The sequence below is a fragment of the Prunus mume genome, linkage group LG7 (assembly GCF_029339155.1).
Source record: "Prunus mume cultivar Tortuosa linkage group LG7, ASM2933915v1, whole genome shotgun sequence".
NCBI classification, from domain to species: Eukaryota; Viridiplantae; Streptophyta; class Magnoliopsida; order Rosales; family Rosaceae; genus Prunus; species Prunus mume.
In genome coordinates, this window is record NC_142704.1 from 11,613,211 (window position 1) to 11,635,446 (window position 22,236).

Consider the following 22,236-nt stretch of genomic DNA (forward strand, 5'->3'; position numbering starts at 1 on the left):
GTACAAGGTGAATATGCAATTATACATGCGATAATTTTTTTTTGAAAATAAGCAATAGAAACATGATGCAGCAGATTTGCTGGTAAAGAAAAACAGGTGGTGTGCGAGGAATTGACGAAAGAGAGAGAATTGAAGATGCAAAGCTGAGTGTTAGGTGAGGTAGTTTCCAGATCCAGTGTCCCCCATTGTCCTTGTTTTATTTCAGTTACGCAGTTGGTTTGGTAAGACAAGGTGCTGTCTTGAATTTACAAGAATACCCTTACAAGCATATTCAAATAGAATGTGCGTCCAAAGATGCTTGCCCGTCCATCTTCCAGTCAATTTTCCGTCCCGCGACGCGAGGATCTAGCATTCATCAAAATTTCGCTCCCTTTTCTCACTGTCACATATTGGCCCAAAATATCTTCTTAAAATATTCTTTTTTTTTGTTTTTTTAATACAAGCGATAGTATAAATTACAACGGAGAGACTCTTTTCCACTAGCCTAAACTCCTTTGACTTTTTTTCTTTCTTTCCTGTTTTTGCCTTTGGCTTTTTATGAATTTAAATTAATGTACTTAAAACTACTACTGCAACACACAGGTTAAGGGGTTAAATTAGCATTATAAGGTCAGTATGATGGATAAAAATGTTTAGGGTCTTCTTCTTATTATCTCGTATCTCCTATGTTAAATTTAATTTTTTATGCTATATAAAAAATCTAGTATTACTTTCTATATGTCCATCCTTTTCTTCATCTATTAAGATTATGTGTAACTTTTTGTATTAGGAAAGAAGATGAGGGACCGATTTAAAAAATAAGATACGGGGGTATAAACTTAATGTCATGCTAGAAAATGACAATTATAAAAGAAAGAAAAAAAGAGAAAAGATGTACACAAAATGTGACAAATGCACATACTGAAAGATCAATAGAATTCTAAAACATAAGGAAATAGTTCAATCTCCTATGGTGGAGGTTTGTAACTTCAATGGAGACTCAAAGCCAAAATTTGAACCTAAAACCTATTCCGATATTTAAAAAAATATCACTAAATATTTACCAATATATTACATTGGCCAAAGACTAAACAAACAATGATACAAAAGAACTTACAAAGAAGATCATCGACGGATCTTAAAACCAACACAATAATCTTGCTTTTATATCTACGATTCTAGAAGGTAGTATTCTTTGGAAAAACACTTTTACTCTCAATATTTCCACATATTGCTTTTTTTTTTTCTTTACAGAATATTTCCACATATTGCTGTAAGAATAGTGAGATTCCGCTAATTCATATAATCAATTTAGAATTTTTAAAACATTTATTACGAGGAACATAAGGGTTAGGGTTAGTATTGAATGGCATTAGGGGAAATCAGTGAATGAAAAAAATATAGGGGATGTGGGTATGTCGTAATAAAATGGGAAAAGAAGGGGCACTTGGAAATAAGAGAAGAAAGAGCTGAGAGAACAGGAGGTTTTGGTTTTTTGGTTGGTATTATCGCCAATGGCCGGGCCCGTTTGCACCTATAAAACCCGTCATTTGAAGACCCGTCACCAGACACCAGACGCAGCAGCGCTTTTCTACTTTACACCAAACTCAATACCCACCAAATTCTCTCTCTCTCTCTCTCTTCTCTCTCACTCAATTCATCTCCATGGATTCAGACTATGGCATTCCCAGAGAGCTCTCTGATGTTCAGAAATTCCGATCCCAATATCAACCAGAGCTTCCTCCTTGTCTGCAGGTCCCTCTCTTTACGCTTTGCTTCTTCTTTTTTCTCTATTTATTTATTTATTTATTGGTTTCGTCGTTTGAGTTGTTTCTCAGTACTTTCATTCTTTTTCGTGTTTTTACTTGTCTAGTTGCAGATCCATTTAGGTCCAACTGAGTATTAGTACACAGAAGTAGAAGTTTGGTGGATGGAACTCCCTATGATTGAATTGAATTGAATTGAATATTTACTTTGTTACTGAAGTGGTCTGCTTGTTGCTTTGCCTAGTCGTTAACTGTTGCAGATTTGCTATTTGAAGGTTTGAATTTATAGTGATATGATCTTAGAGTTTATATCAAACCGATAATCTTAGATATGAAGTATGAACTAAACATGAAAGGGGACGGGTTTATGGCTTTTATCATACTAGTGAAGTCTAAACTCGGGAACGAGAGATATATGTTTGACTTGGTCTCTGATTGCTGTGCAATCAATAAGAACAGACATTTAAGTGTATTTGCTATGCAATCTCTGATTGACTAGAGGAGTTTTTCGTTTTCTCAACTTAATTGTTTTGATTTTTAGGATTTATCAACTATATTTAAATGGGGTGAATCTTTTACTCCCGGCGGTTGAAATTTTTACTGAGTTCATGTTTATGCATTGTCATTTCGCAGGGAGCTACTGTAAGGGTTGAATTTGGTGATACAACCACATCTCTAGATCCCACAGATGCCCACACCATTGGCCGCTACTTTCCACACACTTATGGTCAGCCTCTGGCTCACTTTCTCAGGGCAACTGCAAAAGTCCCTGGTGCTCAGGTTATTACTGAGCATCCGCCTTTTAGGTATGTGCATATGTTGCATTTTAACCAGTTGTATAATAAAGTATTTTCTTGAATTGTAATGGCACCAGTAAATAATTTGTTTGCTGTTGTACTGCCAATTCTAAATCTTATCCATGATTTCCAGCAATTTCCATCTGTACTTTTTGTTGTGTGAATTTAGTGTCTGCATGCATATCTCTTTCTATCTCTCTCTCTCTCTCTCTCTCTCTCTCTCTCTCTCTCTCTCTCTCTCTCTCTCTCTCTCTCTCTTTTTCTTTTCTTGCTCCCTGAGTTATCTGCCTATTATATTCCATAATGTATTAGTATTGGTTGTTTGGTGCATTGTGATGTTTTAGTTATATCTTTGGCTTGATCGATCTAAACATTTTGAGTATTTAAATTCTTTCTTTTGAACAGGGTGGGAGTTGTGTTTTGTGGGAGACAATCTCCTGGAGGACACAATGTCATATGGGGTCTCCACAACGCTCTTAAAGTTCACAACCCCAAAAGCACCTTACTTGGGTTTTTGGGTACGCTTTGTCCTTTTCTTTGGGTCTTTGTATCTATATTCTGTTGTTGTTTGCATTGGTTTTTTGTCTTGTGTATATATGTAAAATGATTTCATTGGTTGATGTGGAGTTTTATGGATTCATGTATATGTCACTCATCAGGGAAGTTGACATTACTTATGACGACAATTTTATTTGTTAACAGGTGGTTCTGAAGGTTTATTTGCACAAAAAACTCTTGAGATAACAGATGAAATTCTTGCAACCTACAAAAATCAAGGTATGTCGGGATACGAAGATAATTTCCTGTGTGAGGGTTTCATTTTTTAGTGTCAAAACTTATGAGCTGTGATATGATTGCGCTTGACCAGGTGGTTATGATTTGCTGGGAAGGACAAAAGATCAAATTAGAACAGTTGAGCAAGTCAATGCCACGCTAACCGCATGCAAGGATTTGAAATTGGATGGTCTTGTCATTATTGGAGGTAAGGTTGATACTTTAATATTTTGGTAGTTGGTGTATATACTTTTAAATCACATAAATTAAATTCTTAAGTTTTCTTTTCATGAAGGTGTGACATCAAATACCGATGCTGCCCAGCTTGCAGAGACATTTGCTGAAGCAAAATGCCAGACAAAGGTACTTTGCATTCTTATTGTTTACTAAATTACTTTTTATAGGCTTCTAATGTAGTTTTCTATCTTGCACCTTGTGTAACTTAACTGGCTATATGTATGTGTGGCCAGAATTTTGATCGCATCTTTCAATTTTTGTGCAGGTGGTTGGGGTTCCTGTCACTTTGAATGGAGATCTTAAAAACCAGTTTGTGGAAGCTAATGTTGGTTTTGATACAATCTGTAAGGTATGAGTAAAATGATTCTGACATTTGATCTGTAAGAGGAAGGCACTCTCTTGAGAAATCAGGAAGCTTTACCAACTTCCTTTTATTATCATCTTTCTTTTCTCTTTTTGGTGGGTTTTCTCAAGTTCCTTCAAAATTGAATGTCCTTCGTTTGGCATCATACTCTATGTTTGTTTGCTCAGTATGATTCAAAGCATGAGAGTATGTCAGGGCATATATTTGCATAACACTGGTTGGTTCCTTTCCTATTAAAAAGAAAGACTGGTTGATTGATTGGCACTAGTCACAGACTAAGCATCTATTCTTCTTTGGATTTTGATAAAATTAGTTTATGTGGTGCACATTTACAAGAATAATCTTGAAATGAATTTTCTTCTTTTTTCTTTACACAGGTCAATTCCCAGCTAATCAGCAATGTCTGCACTGATGCTCTTTCTGCAGAGAAGGTAATGTACTTATTTGACATAATTTGCTTCTCCTAAGTGAACTCGTCATTTCAGTCTCTGTTATGTTCTTTCAAGTGGTGGTATGCCATGTTGATCTTTGCACACCACAACCTTTCTTTATGGTGATCACATTATCCCATAAAGAATAATTAACTTCTGTTACTCTCTGTTTTTCCAGTATTATTATTTTATTCGACTCATGGGCCGGAAGGCGTCACATGTTGCGTTGGAGTGCACCCTCCAATCCCACCCAAACTTGGTTAGCATTCTTTGTCTGGGATTGATCTAATCTAAAATTTCATCAGTAGTTTTCTTGATTTCTTTTTCACAATATCAAATAATATGCTTTTTGCAGGTAATTCTTGGTGAGGAGGTGGCTGCATCAAAGCTAACTCTTTTTGACATTACAACGCAAATTTGCGATGCAGTTGAAGCCCGTGCAGCACAAGGTTCAAAATAATTTCAGTTGCTTTCTTGTCATTGTTGAGGTTCATGTTTCTGGATCCTAATTAATTTCATCTGGTTCAGACAAGAATCATGGTGTCATCCTATTACCAGAAGGACTTATTGAAAGCATTCCTGAAGTGTATGCCCTCTTGAAGGTAACTCATGCAGATATAGCTTTTCTTCTGCATCTCTCCCACGCCCCCAAGTGATTCCCATTTGTTTTTGCTTTAATCAAGAAGCATTAGGCGATGTGATGGACTTTCTTTCCCTGGGAAACCAGTTTTTATTTAATTTTGCTTATTCTTAATATTTCTGGTCTATCTTTATTTATATGTTAATACTGGAGCCTTATTCGTTACAGGAAATTCATGGTTTGCATAGACAAGGAGTTTCTGCTGATAAAATTTCTTCTCAACTTTCTCCTTGGGCATCTGCGTTGTTTGAATTCTTGCCACCCTTTATCAAGAAACAGGTTCCAATTTGCATTAATACTTGTATGACTATCTGCCATGTGGTTGTTCTTCATGAATAATAGGGTCCATTTTGGGTTACAGGTGCTCCTTTTGCCTGAATCAGATGACTCTGCGCAGCTATCCCAGGTAATTGGCCGGAGATATGTCTATTTTTGTGAACGGAATTACTCATCTATAGAATCTTCATCTTTTTTCTCTCTTGCACAGATTGAGACAGAGAAACTCGTGGCGCATCTTGTAGAGGTGGAGATGAATAGACGTGTGGTATGATCTCTCTCTCTCTCTCTCTCTCTCTCTCTCTCTCTCTCTCACACACACACACACACACAGAGAACCAACTGGACCCGCATTACATTTATTTTTATTCCTGATGATATTTTTGTATCTGCATGTCCAAATTAAAGTGATTTTTCATTTGTACTTTCCATCTTTGTTCTCTACATAGGCAGAAATTTATTCAATTAGAGTAAGTGTGAGTCTTGATTTGCTATAGGTTATTCTCTAATTTTTAGTGCTGATGCGTTTGGTTATTTGAGCAGAAAGAAGGCACATACAAGGGGAAGAAATTTAATGCAATCTGCCACTTTTTCGGTTATCAGGCTCGGGGGTCCTTACCATCAAAATTCGACTGTGACTATGCATATGTATGTTTCTGTTTAGGGCCACTTCATCTCCTAAGTCTTTGTGCTATTACTATGGTTCTTTTTAATATGATAACTGCCCTTGCAGGTTCTAGGGCACATCGGCTACCATATTCTTGCAGCTGGTTTGAATGGTTACATGGCAACTGTAACTAACTTGAGGAATCCTGTGAATAAGTGGCGATGTGGTGCTGCTCCAATTACAGTACGAATTTCTTTTGTATATATATGTATTTTTTTTAATATTTTCTTACCTGTCTTTTCAGTTCCTTGAGGTTTTTTTTATTGATTTAGGAGACTGACTCCTTTGACTGCATTTGGTTGACGCTGTTAGGCAATGATGACTGTTAGGCGTTGGTCTCAAAATCCTGGGACTGCTTCAATTGGAAAACCTGCTATTCATCCAGCTACTGTAGATTTGAAAGGCAAAGCATATGAGTAAGTCACGATATGGGCCTTGTTTACATGAAACCCGGGCAGGGAAATCTGAGAATAGTCACCCCTGATTTCACACTGCTTTTTTGACTTTGGTTGCAGGCTGTTGAGACAAAATGCTACAAAATTCCTGCTCGATGATATCTACAGAAATCCAGGCCCTCTTCAGTTTGATGGTCCTGGTGCCGATTCTAAGGCTGTAACGCTATGTGTTGAAGACCAGGATTACATGGGGCGTATCAAGAAACTGCAGGAGTATCTTGACAAGGTACTCAAAATGCTACTCTCTCTCTCTCTGCCCCTTTTCCTCCTCCCTCTCTCTCCTTTTTTGTTTTGTTATTGTTTTTTTGACGCATACACATTAGGTAATTACAATGAATTATGCTAGTCCCATATAGTTGAAAATCTGAATTTGAGGATAGAAAAATAATATTTCTGCAGCTCAGTTGTTGCATTATAAGCATGGAATACTTTTTAATTTGTTGGTCTGGATTCTATTGCATTCATGGCTTTAGTTCTCACGGATATCCCCATTCTCTTGTTTCTCTCCAGATTCGGACTATTGTAAAGCCTGGGTGCTCACAAGAGGTTCTGAAAGCAGCTTTGAGTGTGATGGCCTCTGTGACAGAAGTTCTTTCCGTTATGTCCTCATCTCCTATCAATGGCCAATCGTCCCTTTAATAGTAAACTTAATTTCTCTTCTTCAATTGAACTTCACTGGTGTTGATGCCTTTTGTACACTGAATTTTAAAATTATTTGGCATCTTCATGTCCTTTTTTCCTGGTTAGCATGCGGAAATGTAGGTTTGGAAGTGTCAAATTATGGGAATAATCAGAGTTTGTTTTCCCTTTCGATGCAACTTTTTTGCGCAAAATAATTATGAGGATTGTATTTCAAATTTTGGGAAGGATAAAATGATGTTTGTGAATTAGTAAGGTGTCAGGTTCAACTTTTGGTTCTTTACATCTGTATGATAAAGACATGTGACAGTTTTGTAGAGTTTCCTCTGCCCTTTGAGCAAATTTTGTGTGTGTGTGTGTGTGATCATAGGGTTTATTGAAGATTAATTCTTGACAGATGCAAGAACTATAGAAACAAGCATGTGTTCAACATCTCAATTTAACCAAAAAAAATAAAGCTCAATCCCTTTTGGAAAATACTTCCCTCCTTTGGAAGTAGGAGCTCTTATTTTTCTGCCAATCACAGTTTGACATGTGTGTAGAGATTTATCTTTTTATGTTTTTGATAAATTGTTTTTGCGTATGTATTAAACTGTGATATGCTTTTGTAACTTCCCGACCGTAGGTAGGTATAATGTGTAGGTTAAGAGCACTTCTATCCATTTGTCATGGCAAAAGACAAAGGGTGGCAAGGGTTGTTCCTATTCACGTGAGTAGCGATTGCCTTGGCAATTTTTTTGTTGCTTTTCTACCTATTGCCATGGTAAAGGGCAATTACTATTCACAACAAATTAATTGTATTTTGTATACTTATAATATTAATTTGAAAAAGATATTCGGTTGTCATGTGTTCATATTTATTATAAAATTCATTTCTCAAATTTCGGATAAAATATTCGAAGAAGATTTTCGGTTGCTACATGTCCATATTTATTATAAAATTTACATCTCAAATTTCGGATAAAATATTCAAATAAGATTTTCGGTTGTCACGTGTTCATATTTATTATAAAAGAGTGCTGCTATTTCCACCTTCTATCCTATTTCCTCATCCACCTTATCTTCCCACCCATCATATAAACATGTAAAAAACAACATTTTATCTTTCCACCTACCATTATTTCTATAACACCCTTAAATTATTAAAGTAAACTAATAGTAAAGTAACATTTTGACAACATATAAAAAATAAAAAAATAAAAACCCATTCTCCCCCCTTCCCAACGCAGCCCCACCTCCTCAACAACACTACACTAGCCACCGGCCCCTTCCCTACCTCTTCACCCTCCTCCACCATGGTTTGAGCAAAATCCTCAAAAAACTTAGTTATTTTTGTAGAGCTTCTTCAACCTCTACGTGAAATTGGGGTTAAGGATTGGAAGCTGCAAGACGAAGCCACGATTAATATATATTAAAAAAAAAAAAAAAAAAGTGAATTCACCTATACACAAAAATCTTACGAATTCACCTCTAGTCTTATATTAATCTGTCAGAGACAAATAACTCAAATAAGAAAGAATAATGCTACTTTTACCACATTTGTATACCACATTCCCATACCACCTTATATAGCAGATGAGGTGGACAACCACATCAATTAAAATTATTTAACATTATATTTTCTTTTATGATTTATTAACATTTTTATAAATAAAAAAAAAACTGTTAATTAAACTTTCTTTATTAAAATACATTTCATTGCTTTAATTGATGTGACATATGATATGGACATGCCACATCATGTGGTATAGAAATGTGAGATAAAAATGAGGTAAAGAAGCAGAGGAAGAGGCTTTAATCTCATACACCAAGTGAGTTCTTTTAAAACAGAAATGATTGCATTAAAAGGGTGGATAAGGCATCCACGACACTTGATTTTGTTTTTCTTTTCAAAATAGCAATCACTACCAACAAAAAAAAGAGACCACACGAAAGAATCTTTAAAAAAAAAGAAAAAAAAGGAGGAAACGAGGAACACAAATTCATTTCATCGCTGCCACCAAATCCAACGTAATGAAAAAATGTGGTTTTATTTTTATTTTAGTTTATTGTTTTCTATGAAATGCTTTTAAAAAGTTTTTGTTTAGGTTGTTAGAAGTCATTTTACAAAGGGATAAATTCATCTTTAAAATTTTGAAAATAAGGTGAATAGGAAAATAGGACAGGCGGGTGGAAATAGCAGCACTCGGATTTGAGATAAAATTTTTGGTTGCTACTATTGCACCACGTGTCATCTCTATCTTCTCAATCCTATCTCACACCAATCATCCATATCCTCTCTATCCTTTCATTTCTCAAATTTTACAAAACACATTCTACTTTTAATGTCTTACACGAGGAGGTTATTGGAAAGGGCCGAGCAAGAAAATGAAGAAAGAATGTGTAAACGTACTGAAGAAGAAAGGGAGTGGGAAGCAGATGATGAAAGTTGTTTTAGCAATAGGTATGCTCGATCAGTCAAACCAAAACCACCGTGGTTCATAACCCAGTCGTGGCCCTAATGTGGACAAACATAGGCACTCTTGGGGTAAGAATCTCTTGGAAGATTACTTTATCCCAGCTTCGTTGTACTTTAGTGTTGATTTTCAAGGGCGATATAGAATGCATCCCTAATTGTTCAATAAAATCATGTATGATGTTTGCAATTGTGATGCATACTTCGTTTAGAAGTGTAATGTTCTTGGGGTTTTGGGTCTTTTTTCATAGCAAAAACTTACAGCTTCTTTATGAATTCTTGCGTATGACGCATTTGCAGAATAGGTGGATGAGATTTCTAGGATGGAAAGCCTTTGCCTTTGCCGCCTTTCTCCTAATAGGCCTCAACTCCCTTTGGATTGGTGAGTCTTGATTGATCAGGGAGTCCAACGACGAATCCGATGCTAGTGAATTTTGGAGCGGCATCTTATTCAACATAATACTTGGACCTGTGGGAATAATTTTGAATCTCGGACAATTCTTCACAACCTCCCAACATTGGTGATTGTTGAAAGATTTTTTACCTTGGCCCATGGCATCGAACCACATTTGTGCTTGAATAATCTATAATAAAAAAAAATAAATTAGAAATGCTAGAAAATATCAAAAAATATGACATTAAATTTAATAAAATGGCAATTACAAAAATTTTACCTTGTTGCCAAGATTTTGGCCACTTCAAATGTTGTCCCTCGCTTTTGTCAATGCATCACTCCATTTTCCAATTCTTTATTCAAAATTTTCCATCTACTAACCAAGACCATTTCCGTACGAGGCGAACCCGATTTTTTACAAAATTCTCCATAAATTTTCCTCCACATATGAGAGAACTTCAGCTCATTGCCCATGATCAAGCAATGACCAACTTGGACCCAACAGTCACACAACAAAACATCTTCAATGGTTGTCCACGAGCCTTCAACTTCGATGGAAGAGGTCATTTGTATTTTTACACAAATGAAATTTAGTAGTAGAAAATTTGGTCTGGAAAGTGAATAATATTGTTAGGAGAAGAATTTACACAAAGATAGGTAAAGAATTTGTATGAAGATTTGGTGTGGAAAGTGAATAATCGTGGTAGGTATTTAAAGAAAAAAAAATAGAATTTTTTGGTTTTTTTTTTTCCAATTTTATTCAATTTTTATGGCCATTAGATGGTGGTGGAAAAATTTATAGGACACCCCAAGTAGCGCCACATGGCTTCTAGTCGTTGGAGGAAAGTAGGGCTGATGCCAACTTGGCATCAATGAAAAAAATTCAAATCTTTTTACCGTTGGTGTGCATGACGCTCGTGGTCCTTGCGTGTACATCACGAAACCCCAGCCTAGTGTCATTGCTGATGTCACAGCCTGCAAACAAGAGCTCAGGGCTCATCTTGCTTTGGACCTTGCCTGGATTAGTAGAGCCCATCTCTTGCTCTAATAAGAATTGGGCCATGAAACCTGATTTTGAGGCCCAGGAGGCCTTTTGCCTGAGATGGGGGGCTGCACTAGAAGTGCTCTAAGTAGTTATGCAGAATTGGACTTTGTTTGTAGTTCGTTGCAGTTGTAAGCTCCATTCAGCTACTCAAAATCATATTTCAATTGTGAACTCTTCTTTATTCAGAATTTAATTTCCCCTCTTTAGTGCCCAAATATTGAAACCCTAAATCTACACTTTCTCATTCTTTTCTGTCCCCCATCCACTAACACACACACACACACACACACACACACACATATTTTGTCAACACCAACATCATATTTCAGTCTCCACGTCACAACCACCACTATCATGGCATCATACGCTCATTGGCTCAACGAGTGCCGACCTAGACATCTCCAACCTCTTTAAATGCTTTTGGGTGCTTGATGTGGTGAGTTATATTAGCAAAATCAGCTCCAACATAAAATCACAAACCAAGAGCATTTTCAATAAAGATGTCAAAGCCAATGAGGTCGAGCCTAACACAAAAGAACCTTAATTTGTAGATTAGTGGTCTTAAATTCGAATCTCCATGGCACCTTGACAGTATGGGTAAAAAAAACCCCATTTCCCCGATAATGCTTGTAAATTCTAAATTGATGACCTACTAGACCTGTAAACGGATTGGATTCGGATCAGATATACCTCAATTCAAATCTGAATCCATTTATAATCGGATAATTGGATTTGGATCGTATGCGGATTATCAGATTGCACCTATCAATCCATATTCGTTACGCATCGGATTTCGTATCAAATTAGATTATTATTTTGAGATGTACAAAAATAACTAAAATTTAATTAGTAGCCTCATTCTTTTATTGTATTTATCTACTTTTAAAAGCATAGAAAAATTAAATTAAATTTCAGAGCAAGTCTAGTCCACTATAATCCATTTCCGAATTCATTTATAATCGGATTACTATATTCGAATTGTAATCAAATTATCGAATTGAGAAGTCTAATCCATCTGCTAATAATTACATCTGATTCTGATCAAAATCCGATACATTGACAAGTCTACTTACATGGAAAACAAAGGAATGTGCTTGGAGTGGGGAGTAACTGCTTCCATATAATTACTTAATTGAAATTTCTTTGATCGTTTTTAATATGTATAATTTAGAAAATTAAATTTTTACTATTTTGTCCTCATTTATTAAATTGTGGTGTTCCAACGTTTTTGTTAAGCAAAGGTGTTTTAAGGGTTTTTGAATGTTTCACTTTTAAGCCACATTGTAGCAAATTTTCAATGTTGGGGTACTTCATTGTTAAAATTGAGAGAACATGTGCAAACATGCCTTACGAGTGAAATCAATGGTATATATAAGGTTCAATTCCCTCAAATTAATTTAATTGAGGGACACTCTTTAGGGTACCATAATAATTTTTTTTTCAACGATCCAAATCGTCTATTTTTCAAGTCTTCACTCATAGATCATCCTTGCAAAAAAAATCAGACAAATTGAAAATCATTAAGATATCTAATTGTGACCAACAAAATCAATGAATATGATACTTTAAGAAAGTAATTAAATTTTAATAATTTAATTGTGTGGTCAAATGATATTGGATTCATGTGTTTTTTTGTTTTTGTTTTTTGTTATAAAAATGATTTTTGAATAAATATCTACAAAATTGTCATTTGAATTAGTGAAATACAAGACAAAGTGGGTCCTACAAGGGTGTCCCTCAACGAAAGCTCTCTGTGTGTGTGTGTATATATATATATATACAGTACCCTTCTATTGAGGGATCCCTCAAATAATTTTACTTGAGGGACGCCGTTTAGAGTACCCTACAATTTTTTTCCAATGATCCAAACCATCTATTTTTTAGGTCTTCATTCATAGATCATTTTTACAAAAAATTAGACAAATCAGAAACCGCTTCGACATCCAATTCTATCCTACAAAATCAATGAACACGGTGCTTCAAGAAAGTACTAAATTTCAATAACTCAATCGAATGGTCAAATGATATCGGATTCAAGCGATTTTTTATAGAGATGATCTTTGAATGTATATCTACAAAACAGACGGTTTGGATTGGTGAAATACAATCCGAAGTAGGCCCTACAAGGGGTGTCCCTCAAATAAGCTTATTTGAGGGATCCCTCAATGGAAGCTCTATGTATATATATATATATATATATATATACACAATTCCCTCTATTGAAGGATCCCTCCAATAATTTTATTTGAGGGACGCCCTTTAGATTACCCTATATTTTTTTTTTTTCCAATGATCCAAACCATCTATTTTTTAGGTCTTCATTCATAGATCATCCTTACAAAAAATTAGACAAATCAGAAACCGTTTCGACATGTAATTGTGTCCTACAAAATCAATTAATACAGTGCTTCAAGAAAGTACTAAAATTTCAATAACTCAATTGAATTGTCAAATGATATCGGATTCAAGTAATTTTTGGTAGAGATGATCTTTGAATGTATATCTACAAAATAGACGGTTTGGATTAGTGAAATACAATCCAAAGTGGGCCCTACAAGGGGTGTTCCTCAAATAAGGTTATTTGAGGGATCCCTCAATGGAAGCTCTATGTCTTTTTCAGCAGTTGCTTATATATATATATAGTCCTTTTCTATTGAAGGATCCCGCAAATAATATTATTTGAGGAACACCCTTTAGGGTCCCTTACGAATATTTTTTTTCAACGATTCAAACAATCTATTTTTTAAGTATAGATTCATAGATCATCCTTGCAAAAATTTAGACAAATCGGAAACCCTTTCAATATTCAATTGTGTCCTACAAAATCAATTAATACAGTGCTTCAAGAAAGTACTAAAATTTCAATAATTCAATTGAGTGGTAAAATGATATCATATTCAAGTGATTTTTTGTAGGGATGATCTTGGAATGAGTATTTACAAAATAGACGTTTGGATTAGTGAAATACAATACGGAGTGAGCCCTACAAGAGTGTTCCTCAAATAAGTTATTTGAGGGATCCCTCAAATTAGCTTAGTTGAGGGACACCTTTGTAGGGCCCACTCCGCATTGCATTTCACTAATCCAAACCGTCTATATTTTAGATAATTATTCAAAGATCATCTCAATAAAAAATCACTTGAACCTGATATCGTTTGACCACTCAATTGTGTTATTGAAATTTTAGTACTTTTTTGAAGTACCGTATTCATTAATTTTGTAGGATACAATTGGATGTCGAAACGGTTTCCGATTTGTCTTTTTTTTTTTTTTTTTTCCAATGATGATCTATGAATGTAGACTTTAAAAATAGATGGCTTGGACCGTTGGAAAAAAATTCGTAAGGTATTCTAAAGGGCATCCCTCAATGGAAGGGAACAGTATATATATATAGGTGAAAGGAAAATACTTCATTCCTTACAATGTAAGAAGGAGTTCCTACATTCTTGTCAATATCAGTGTGACATGTGTGCAAAAGTTTTTCTTTTTGTGTTTATGGTAAATTATTTTTATATATGTGTCAAACTATGATTCGCAAGAAGGAAGAGTATCTCCTTACACAGAAGGAGGCAAACAGAATCCTAGATGAAATATGAGGATCACGAACAAAATAATCGAAACAAACAAATTCATGCTAGAAGTGAAATATATCAAAATTGACACCAAACATTACACCATCTTGTTAGATATGTTGCTTTTGTGGTAGATCTCGTGTTGATCTCTCTGTATTGGAGGTGGAGCTACTGAATTTGGTGGATCTACAATATATTGTGCTTGGGGATCAAGTGGGGATTAGGAGATGCTGTGATATTCTTTGGAATGTCTTGGTGGAAGTTGAGCAGTTATGCCCTCCACTCTTGGGGTGTTTCCTGTCCCATGATGTTTGAGAGATTGTTTTATGCCTTAATCTTCTTGAAGCACTGGTTGTTGCAGGGATTTGGGTCCTCATCATTTGCAACTCCTTAATTAGCTGGGTTTCAAGATGTATATTTGTTCTAACTGTCTTATAATACTTGTGCTTAGTTGATTATGTTTTTTTTTTTCTCAATTTATGTATTGCAAGAACCTCCTTATGGGTCTGTGTTGATACTGGTGTATCCGGCCTTGTTATCAATTGAATCTCTACTGTTTTGCCCCAAAAAAAACACATTACGCCAAATCCATGTCAGCTGTGAGTCTGTGATATTTGGGTCGGAATGTAAAAAGTAAAATGGATTTCTTCTCCCGAATAAGCTCGTCCTGCTCAGTGGTCATAAGAGACTACTAAGGAACGTCGCGCAACATCAGATCACTGCCACTCCATAAGGAGAAGAAAGTTCCATCTTCCTCTGTGACACCCAAAAGTGTCTTCCCCCAAAACCAAACTGAAAACCCTCAAACCCCCAAAATTCCCTCCCATCCCATCGCTCTCAACTCTCAAAACAGTCAACTGAACTCAACCAAAACTGCGAAGTTCTTTACTTTCTTTTCCCCCACATTGCCTTAAAAAATGGAAAACCCTAAAGCAGGAAGTTGAACTTCAACTGCGTCGTTTTGGTCCTCTGAAGCTCGCCTGCAACTGCAAATTTCCATACCCTGTTGCTTAGTTAAGCTCTCTCTCTTGGTCCTCCGAAGCTCGCCTGCGACTGCAAATTTCCATACCCTGTTGCTTAGTTAAGCTCTCTCTCTCTCTCTCTCTCTCTCTCTCTCTCTCTCTCTTAATTTCTGCCAGTGCCACTACCCCAGTAGAGTAGTGGTAGTAAACTGGGTTTTAATTTTGGTGTATAGTGCAGTGCAGCCATAAACCCCACCTTAATGCTTAATCCTTATCGACGTGCCAATATAAATTGAAAATATCAATCAATGGAGAAGTTAGAGACTATATATATAATCATGATTTTCATATAAATTATAATCAGTCATGGACTTTGAGCCTCTGAATATTGAGAACGAAGCGGTGGAGTTTGACATGGGTGGTTCGGTCGAAGATGACGCCACTGCCCTTGACTTAGAACACCCAGATGATAGCTATGATATTTTCGATGATGATTTAGTCCAATCCTCTAATTCTACTAGGTCTCGTGATGATTTGGCTAGTGGAGACCCCTATCTTGAACCCTATGAGGGCATGGAATTCGATTCCGAACAGGCCTCACGCATTTTCTATAATTCATATGCACGTCGAATTGGTTTCAGCACCCGGGTCAGCGTGTACCAGCGGTCGCGTCGAGATGGCTCCATTATATGCCGCCAAGTAGTGTGTTCCCGGGAAGGGTTTCGCCGTGACGGAGGTGAAAATAGGTCCAAGCGGCAGCGTACAGTCACTAGAGTCGGTTGTAAAGCACAGATGACTGTGAAGAAACAGAGTTCAGGAAGATGGGCTGTTTCGAAACTAGTTAAGGAACATAATCATGAGCTTGTGCCTCCAGATAAGGTGCATTGTCTCCGTTCACATAGGCATGTCTCTGGGCCTGCTCGAAGCCTGATTGATACCCTTCAAGCGGCTGGTATGGGTCCTAGTGGTGTGATGTCTGTGCTGATCAAAGAATCAGGTGGAATTAATAATGTTGGTTTCACAAAAGTCGATTGCCAGAATTATATGAGTAGCAGCAGGCAGAGAACTCTCGGGAGTGGGGGTCAGTTTGTTTTTGACTATTTGAAGCGAATGCAGGCTGAAGATCCTGGCTTCTTTTTTGCCGTCCAGGGTGATTTTGAGAATTTAACAGGAAACATTTTCTGGGCTGATTCAAATTCAAGAATGAATTATGACTACTTTGGAGACACTGTTACATTTGACACAACATATAGGACAAACCGATACCGGGTCCCATTTGCCCCATTTACTGGGTGGAATCATCACGGGCAACCTGTTTTATTTGGATGTTCATTACTCCTTAATGAGTCAGAGTCTTCATTTGTTTGGCTATTTCAGACTTGGCTAGCTGCAATGTCTACCCGCCATCCTGTCTCAATCACAACAGACCAGGATAGAATCATTCGGGCAGCTGTCGGGCAAGTATTCCCTGGAACTCGCCACCGATTTTGTAAATGGAATGTGTTGAGGGAAGCTCAGGAGAAATTGTCCGACATATATCACTCACACCCCACATTTGAAGCCGAGTTTCAGAGGTGCATCAATATGACAGAGACAATTGATGAATTTGAGTCATGTTGGGAGTCCCTTCTTCAAAGGTATGATATTGGGGATAATGAGTGGCTTCAGTCCATGTATGATGCTCGCCAGCAATGGGTGCCAGTTTTCCTTCGGGATACATTTTTTGGGGAGATGTCTGTAACCCAAGGAAGTGATAATATAAACTCATACTTTGATGGCTATATAAATGCATCAACTAATATTCAGGTGCTAATAAAGCAGTATGAAAAAGCTATTGCCACTCGCCATGAAAAGGAAGTAAAGGCAGATTATGATACAATGAACATCTCTCCAATTCTAAGGACTCCATCTCCAATGGAAAAACAAGCTGCAAAACTTTATACAAGGGTAGTTTTCATGAAATTCCAAGAGGAATTAGTCGAGACACTTGCTTATCCTGCAACTATGGTTGATGATACAGGATCAGAAACTGTGTATCGGGTAGCAAAATTCGGGGAAGATCACAAAGTGTACTTTGTTAGGTTCAATGTTTTTGAGAAGAAATCTAGTTGTAGCTGCCAAATGTTTGAGTTTTCAGGTATTATATGTAGGCACATATTAGCTGTTTTCAGAGTAACTAATGTTCTTACACTTCCAAATCACTATATATTGAAACGTTGGACCAAAAATGCCAAAAGTGGAGTTGTATGGGATGAGCACACTCTTGGGTTGCCAAATGATTCTCAAGACTCCTCTGCTGTTCGGTATGACAATCTACGCAGGGAAGCTATCAAATATGTAGAAGAAGGAGCAGAATCTGTGCGTGTTTATAATGTGGCAATGGACGCTCTTCATGAGGCTGCTAGCGAGGTTACTGCTGCAAAGAAGCATGGTCTTGGGGTTGTACAGAGTACTTCAATTAATTGCGGCCAGCAGCTTCAGTCTTGTACTGTGGTGAGCTTTGTTTGGCCTCTGAAATTTTAACATTTTGTTGTATGTTTCCAATACAATATGTTTCCAATACATAATTGTGTACTTATGCCACAAAATCTGAAAAGATGTTCTAGAGATCAGATAGGGTTTTAATTCATATCAAATTAAAATGTGCTAGGAAATCAGATTTTCAGTTTCTAAAGCATAGATTCCACTATTTGGTTTTCTAGTATAGATTTTGGCTTTGGTTTTTGTTTTAGATTTTAGAAAAATATACTCAATCTATGGATTAGTGATACTAAATGATATTTTGAGAGGAATTTGGGGAAAGAAGGCTGAAAGGACTTGAAAATTGTCCCAACTCAAGAATTCTTGTTCAGAGTTTCCTCTTGTTCTTTCATGCCTTTGATTCTGTTAGTTGTTTTCTTCTAGCTTCGCTCCTAGATGTCTGTTATAACTAATTACTGTTCCTTCATTTCATTTTTGTAGGATCAGGATAAGAAAATTAAGGAATTGGCAGCTGAGTTGGACATTGCAAGTCAGCAGTGTGAAGCATATCGAGCCAAGCTACTTGCCATTTTGAAGGATATGGAAGAACAGAAGTTAAAGATATCAGTGAACGTTCGGAATGTAAGGCTAAATCTAAGAAGTTAGAACCTGCCCACCCTTTTCATGTGTACCACCAAAACAAGTGGAAGAGGGAGTTGGCTGGGTTGGTTTTCTTTCATCGTCACACGCGTGCTCAGTTACCGGGTAGTGGTAGACTGGTGGGGGATCTTAGAAAAGGGATTTTTGGTTTTTGTCTTTCCTCCCCATAGTGTAGGCCGGTTGTAATGTAAATTATTCAGAGTTGTAGTTAGATGTAACTGTAGTATAATAGTGTTCATGTAGTGGATGGAGAAATCAAATAACTTTTGATGTTTCCCCATTGTATATAAAGGTTTTGTATGAATAACTTTGATGTGTTCTCTCTCTCTTTTCTTAATGGAGCTTCTAGCAATTAGTTTTTCTTCCTTTTGTCAACATTGAGGAGAAATTATAGAATACTACGGTAGTATGGCCATGTGATACATCTTGTACACGTGTTAAAATATGAGTGGACTACATGGCCGTACAAGATGTATCATGTTACCGTACTACCGTAGTATTCTAAAATCTCTCAACATTGAGGGAGCTTCTATAATGAGGGGCTATGTTGAGGGACAATGAGGGAGTTCAATCCAACAGGCCAATAATAACTATGCTCTAGATTGAGCTATTAAGGACCCCTTCATTATAACCCGTCATTATAGCCTCCCTGCAACATTGAATTGGACATTTTAGAATGTAAAACTGAAAACCTGAAATCAAGCATGCAGGAAGTGCAGAGCAGAGTTGGAGATATTCTTTTGTTTCTGTTATAGGCTGTCAAATTGGGCCTTATGGGGATGGTAGGCCCAAACATTTCATTTTGGTTTTTCATTGGACTGTTTAGGCCTAAATTATTTAGCTGAACAAGAATTGGTCCAAATATAGAAACGAGGCGCGGGGTTTTATGGAAAAGACAAAAAATAAAAGGGGGGCAAACGGTGGCTTGGAGAATTTGAATTTCAAAAAGAGTTGCCGTTGCGGCAAAGATCAGAAAGTCCCCTATTTACCCTTAACGGTTATATAAATCGGACGCTCACGCTCTTAAGCACGTTGTCACTTGAAAATTGAAATCAGAGAGAGAGAGAGAGAGAGAGAGAGAGAGAGAGAGAGAAATTGAGAGAAATGGAGTCGAAGGCAGCGAATACAACAACAGTGTCGGCGATGGATGCGTTCGAGAAGCTTGAGAAGGTGGGAGAAGGAACGTACGGGAAGGTTTACAGAGCGAGGGAGAAGGCGACTGGGAAGATCGTGGCCCTCAAGAAGACTCGTCTCCATGAGGACGAGGAAGGCGTCCCTCCTACCACTCTCCGTGAGGTCTCCATTTTGCGCATGCTCTCCAGAGACCCCCACATCGTCAGGTTGCTTGCTTGCCCTTTCTTTTCTTCCTTTAATTCTCCAACTAGGGTTTGATTTCTTTTTTAGGAATTTCAATTAATCTGATGGAGATGAGTTTTTCAATCTTTTGTTCTTCTTGTCTATAATTTTATTGCGTTTGTTAATCAACTGTCTGTCAATTAACGAAACCCTAAAACCCACTACGCCAATGGCATAGGTTGATGGATGTGAAACAAGGGCAGAACAAGGAAGGCAAGACTGTGCTTTACTTGGTGTTTGAGTACATGGACACTGATCTTAAGAAGTACATCCGCACCTTCCGTCAATCTGGAGAATACATACCTTCCCCCATCGTTAAGGTTGGTTTCGAATTCTGCTTCCCCCAATTATTTGTTCCCTATCAACTTAATCACAAATGTAAATAGAATTGTGATTTCTGATGATGCAGAGCCTGATGTACCAACTTTGCAAAGGTGTTGCCTTTTGCCATGGTCATGGAATCTTACACAGGTAACCTTTTGTTAAATTTATTCATAAATTTACATGCTAGTTCTTTCTCTTTTTATTTGTTAAGTTTCTAATTGAATTTCCTTTTTAATTGGGTCATTTTATTTTACTGCATATTATGCAGGGATCTTAAGCCTCACAATCTCCTCATGGACCGCAAGACAATGATGCTTAAAATTGCTGATCTTGGACTAGCTCGAGCCTTTACTGTACCACTCAGGAAGTATACTCATGAGGTACTGGATGCTTTCTCATTCTCTGTGTGAGCAGTAGTTTGTTACAAGTTATCTTGATGCTTTGCCAGTAGCCAATGAATTTGAGGAATTTCTGTTGCAGATATTGACCCTGTGGTATAGGGCTCCTGAAGTCCTTCTGGGAGCTACACATTACTCAACTGCAGTGGATATCTGGTCTGTTGGCTGTATATTTGGTACTGATCAGTTTCCTACAGAGTGTTTGAACTTCAATATAATTGAATTTTACAATTGTGTCATTGGTTTAACATTATATTCTATCTGATTTATAGCTGAACTTGTCACGAAGCAAGCACTCTTCCCCGGGGATTCTGAACTGCAGCAGCTCCTACATATATTCAGGTTCACCAATATTGATTTCAGTTCTTTCTTATAAAAAAAAGATGTGCCATCTACTTTCTTCCTTATCATTTGGACTAATAGGTCTTTATGAATTTTTCCTGTAGGTTGTTAGGTACTCCAAATGAAGAAGTGTGGCCAGGTGTAAGCAAACTCATGAACTGGCATGAATACCCCCAGTGGAGCCCTCAAAGTTTGTCCAAGGCTGTTCCCAATTTGGATGCGATGGGGTTGGATTTGTTATTGGTATGTCAGTTTGCTCTACTCAAAATGGTTGGAACTTCTGTATATTATTCTGCATTGTAAGTAATACCTGCTGTAAATGTTTATGCTTGCAGCAAATGTTGCAATATGAGCCTGCAAAACGCATTTCAGCAAAGAAAGCTATGGAACACCCTTACTTTGATGATCTGAACAAGGCTTCTCTTTGATGAAGCAAATGTGGATCGGGATGGCTTTATTTGGATCCTTATGGCTAGATATTCTGTAGTAGTGGATTTTATTTGCTTTCCTCAAGCATATTTGCAGTTGTGTTAAATCTTAGGATCGATCAGCAAAAGTGGATTGCTCAACTTTGCATTTAATTCGGAAATCTGATTAGGAGACTGGAAATTGTCTGTGTATTGTTTACAATTTGACAAATTGCCTACGGTCGTAATATTCTATTCAATTAGAAGGTTGATGTAAAATTTTGCTTCAATTAGAAGGTTGATGTAGCTGTTTTACACTTGGGCCACAAGCCACATGAAGGCAGCGGACCAAACGTAAGTCCACAGAATGATAACTGAGTTGCCATGTTATGAAGGGCATACCTAATGTCATCGCAGGTGGTAGTGCAATCTGAAGCAGAAGAATAAACAGATTCATTGGATCAGAGTGCACCAAACCAAATTTTAGTGCCCCTTAAACAACAAAGATGCATGTAAGCTATGTTGCATGGACACTCCACTAAGCCCAAGTGTCGGAGTGTCAGACACTGGTGTCCACAGTTAAGACACTCTCCATACATGGTCAAGACACTCTCCGGACACGGGTCAACTCATACTCATGATCAACTAGTGTGTTCATTCAATTAATAAATTAATAAACTACATTTGAAAGACTTAGAAAGCTTGAATTTCACCATATAGTGCTGTGAAATTTGAGTATGAACATCAATATCTTGTTTTAAAAAAATATATAAGTATTATTATAAATTATTATTTTTTAATTGCTGTGTCCACTTGTCCTAGTTTTTTCAGATTTA

General features: G+C 37.0%; 3 protein-coding genes across 3 annotated transcripts; all 3 read left to right on the forward strand.

Annotated features, from left to right (window-relative positions):
• Nucleotides 1–1,504: 1,504 nt before the first annotated feature.
• Nucleotides 1,505–7,342, forward strand: LOC103336613 (pyrophosphate--fructose 6-phosphate 1-phosphotransferase subunit alpha). Its single transcript, XM_008239675.3, has 19 exons — nt 1,505–1,734; nt 2,379–2,551; nt 2,948–3,060; nt 3,245–3,319; nt 3,411–3,524; nt 3,612–3,679; nt 3,819–3,902; nt 4,295–4,348; nt 4,527–4,607; nt 4,704–4,797; nt 4,877–4,950; nt 5,157–5,267; nt 5,350–5,394; nt 5,476–5,532; nt 5,808–5,912; nt 5,998–6,114; nt 6,244–6,347; nt 6,447–6,612; nt 6,897–7,342. Exons 1-19 carry the CDS (start codon nt 1,645–1,647, stop codon nt 7,023–7,025), a joined length of 1,854 nt encoding a protein of 617 aa, XP_008237897.2. The 5' UTR covers nt 1,505–1,644; the 3' UTR covers nt 7,026–7,342.
• A 7,911-nt stretch (nt 7,343–15,253) lies between these two features.
• On the forward strand, nt 15,254–18,934 carry LOC103336614 (protein FAR1-RELATED SEQUENCE 5-like). Its single transcript, XM_089041353.1, has 2 exons — nt 15,254–17,946; nt 18,415–18,934. The coding sequence occupies exons 1-2, from the start codon at nt 15,820–15,822 to the stop codon at nt 18,577–18,579; spliced, it is 2,292 nt and encodes a 763-aa protein (XP_088897479.1). The 5' UTR covers nt 15,254–15,819; the 3' UTR covers nt 18,580–18,934.
• Nucleotides 18,935–19,606: 672 nt separating this feature from the next.
• CDKB2;1 (cyclin-dependent kinase B2;1) lies at nt 19,607–21,771 on the forward strand. Its single transcript, XM_008239677.2, has 8 exons — nt 19,607–19,913; nt 20,108–20,249; nt 20,339–20,400; nt 20,522–20,633; nt 20,734–20,827; nt 20,924–20,993; nt 21,098–21,236; nt 21,329–21,771. The coding sequence occupies exons 1-8, from the start codon at nt 19,678–19,680 to the stop codon at nt 21,419–21,421; spliced, it is 948 nt and encodes a 315-aa protein (XP_008237899.1). The 5' UTR covers nt 19,607–19,677; the 3' UTR covers nt 21,422–21,771.
• The last annotated feature ends 465 nt before the right edge of the window (nt 21,772–22,236 follow it).

Coding starts and splice junctions, on each gene's coding strand:
- LOC103336613 (XM_008239675.3), top strand. CDS start 1,645: ATGGATTCAGACTATGGCATTCCCAGAGAGCTCTCTGATGTTCAGAAA. Junction 5,395..5,475: donor ACTCTGCGCAGCTATCCCAG/GTAATTGGCCGG, acceptor TCTCTTGCACAG/ATTGAGACAGAGAAACTCGT. Junction 5,913..5,997: donor TCGACTGTGACTATGCATAT/GTATGTTTCTGT, acceptor CTGCCCTTGCAG/GTTCTAGGGCACATCGGCTA.
- LOC103336614 (XM_089041353.1), top strand. CDS start 15,820: ATGGACTTTGAGCCTCTGAATATTGAGAACGAAGCGGTGGAGTTTGAC. Junction 17,947..18,414: donor AGCTTCAGTCTTGTACTGTG/GTGAGCTTTGTT, acceptor TCATTTTTGTAG/GATCAGGATAAGAAAATTAA.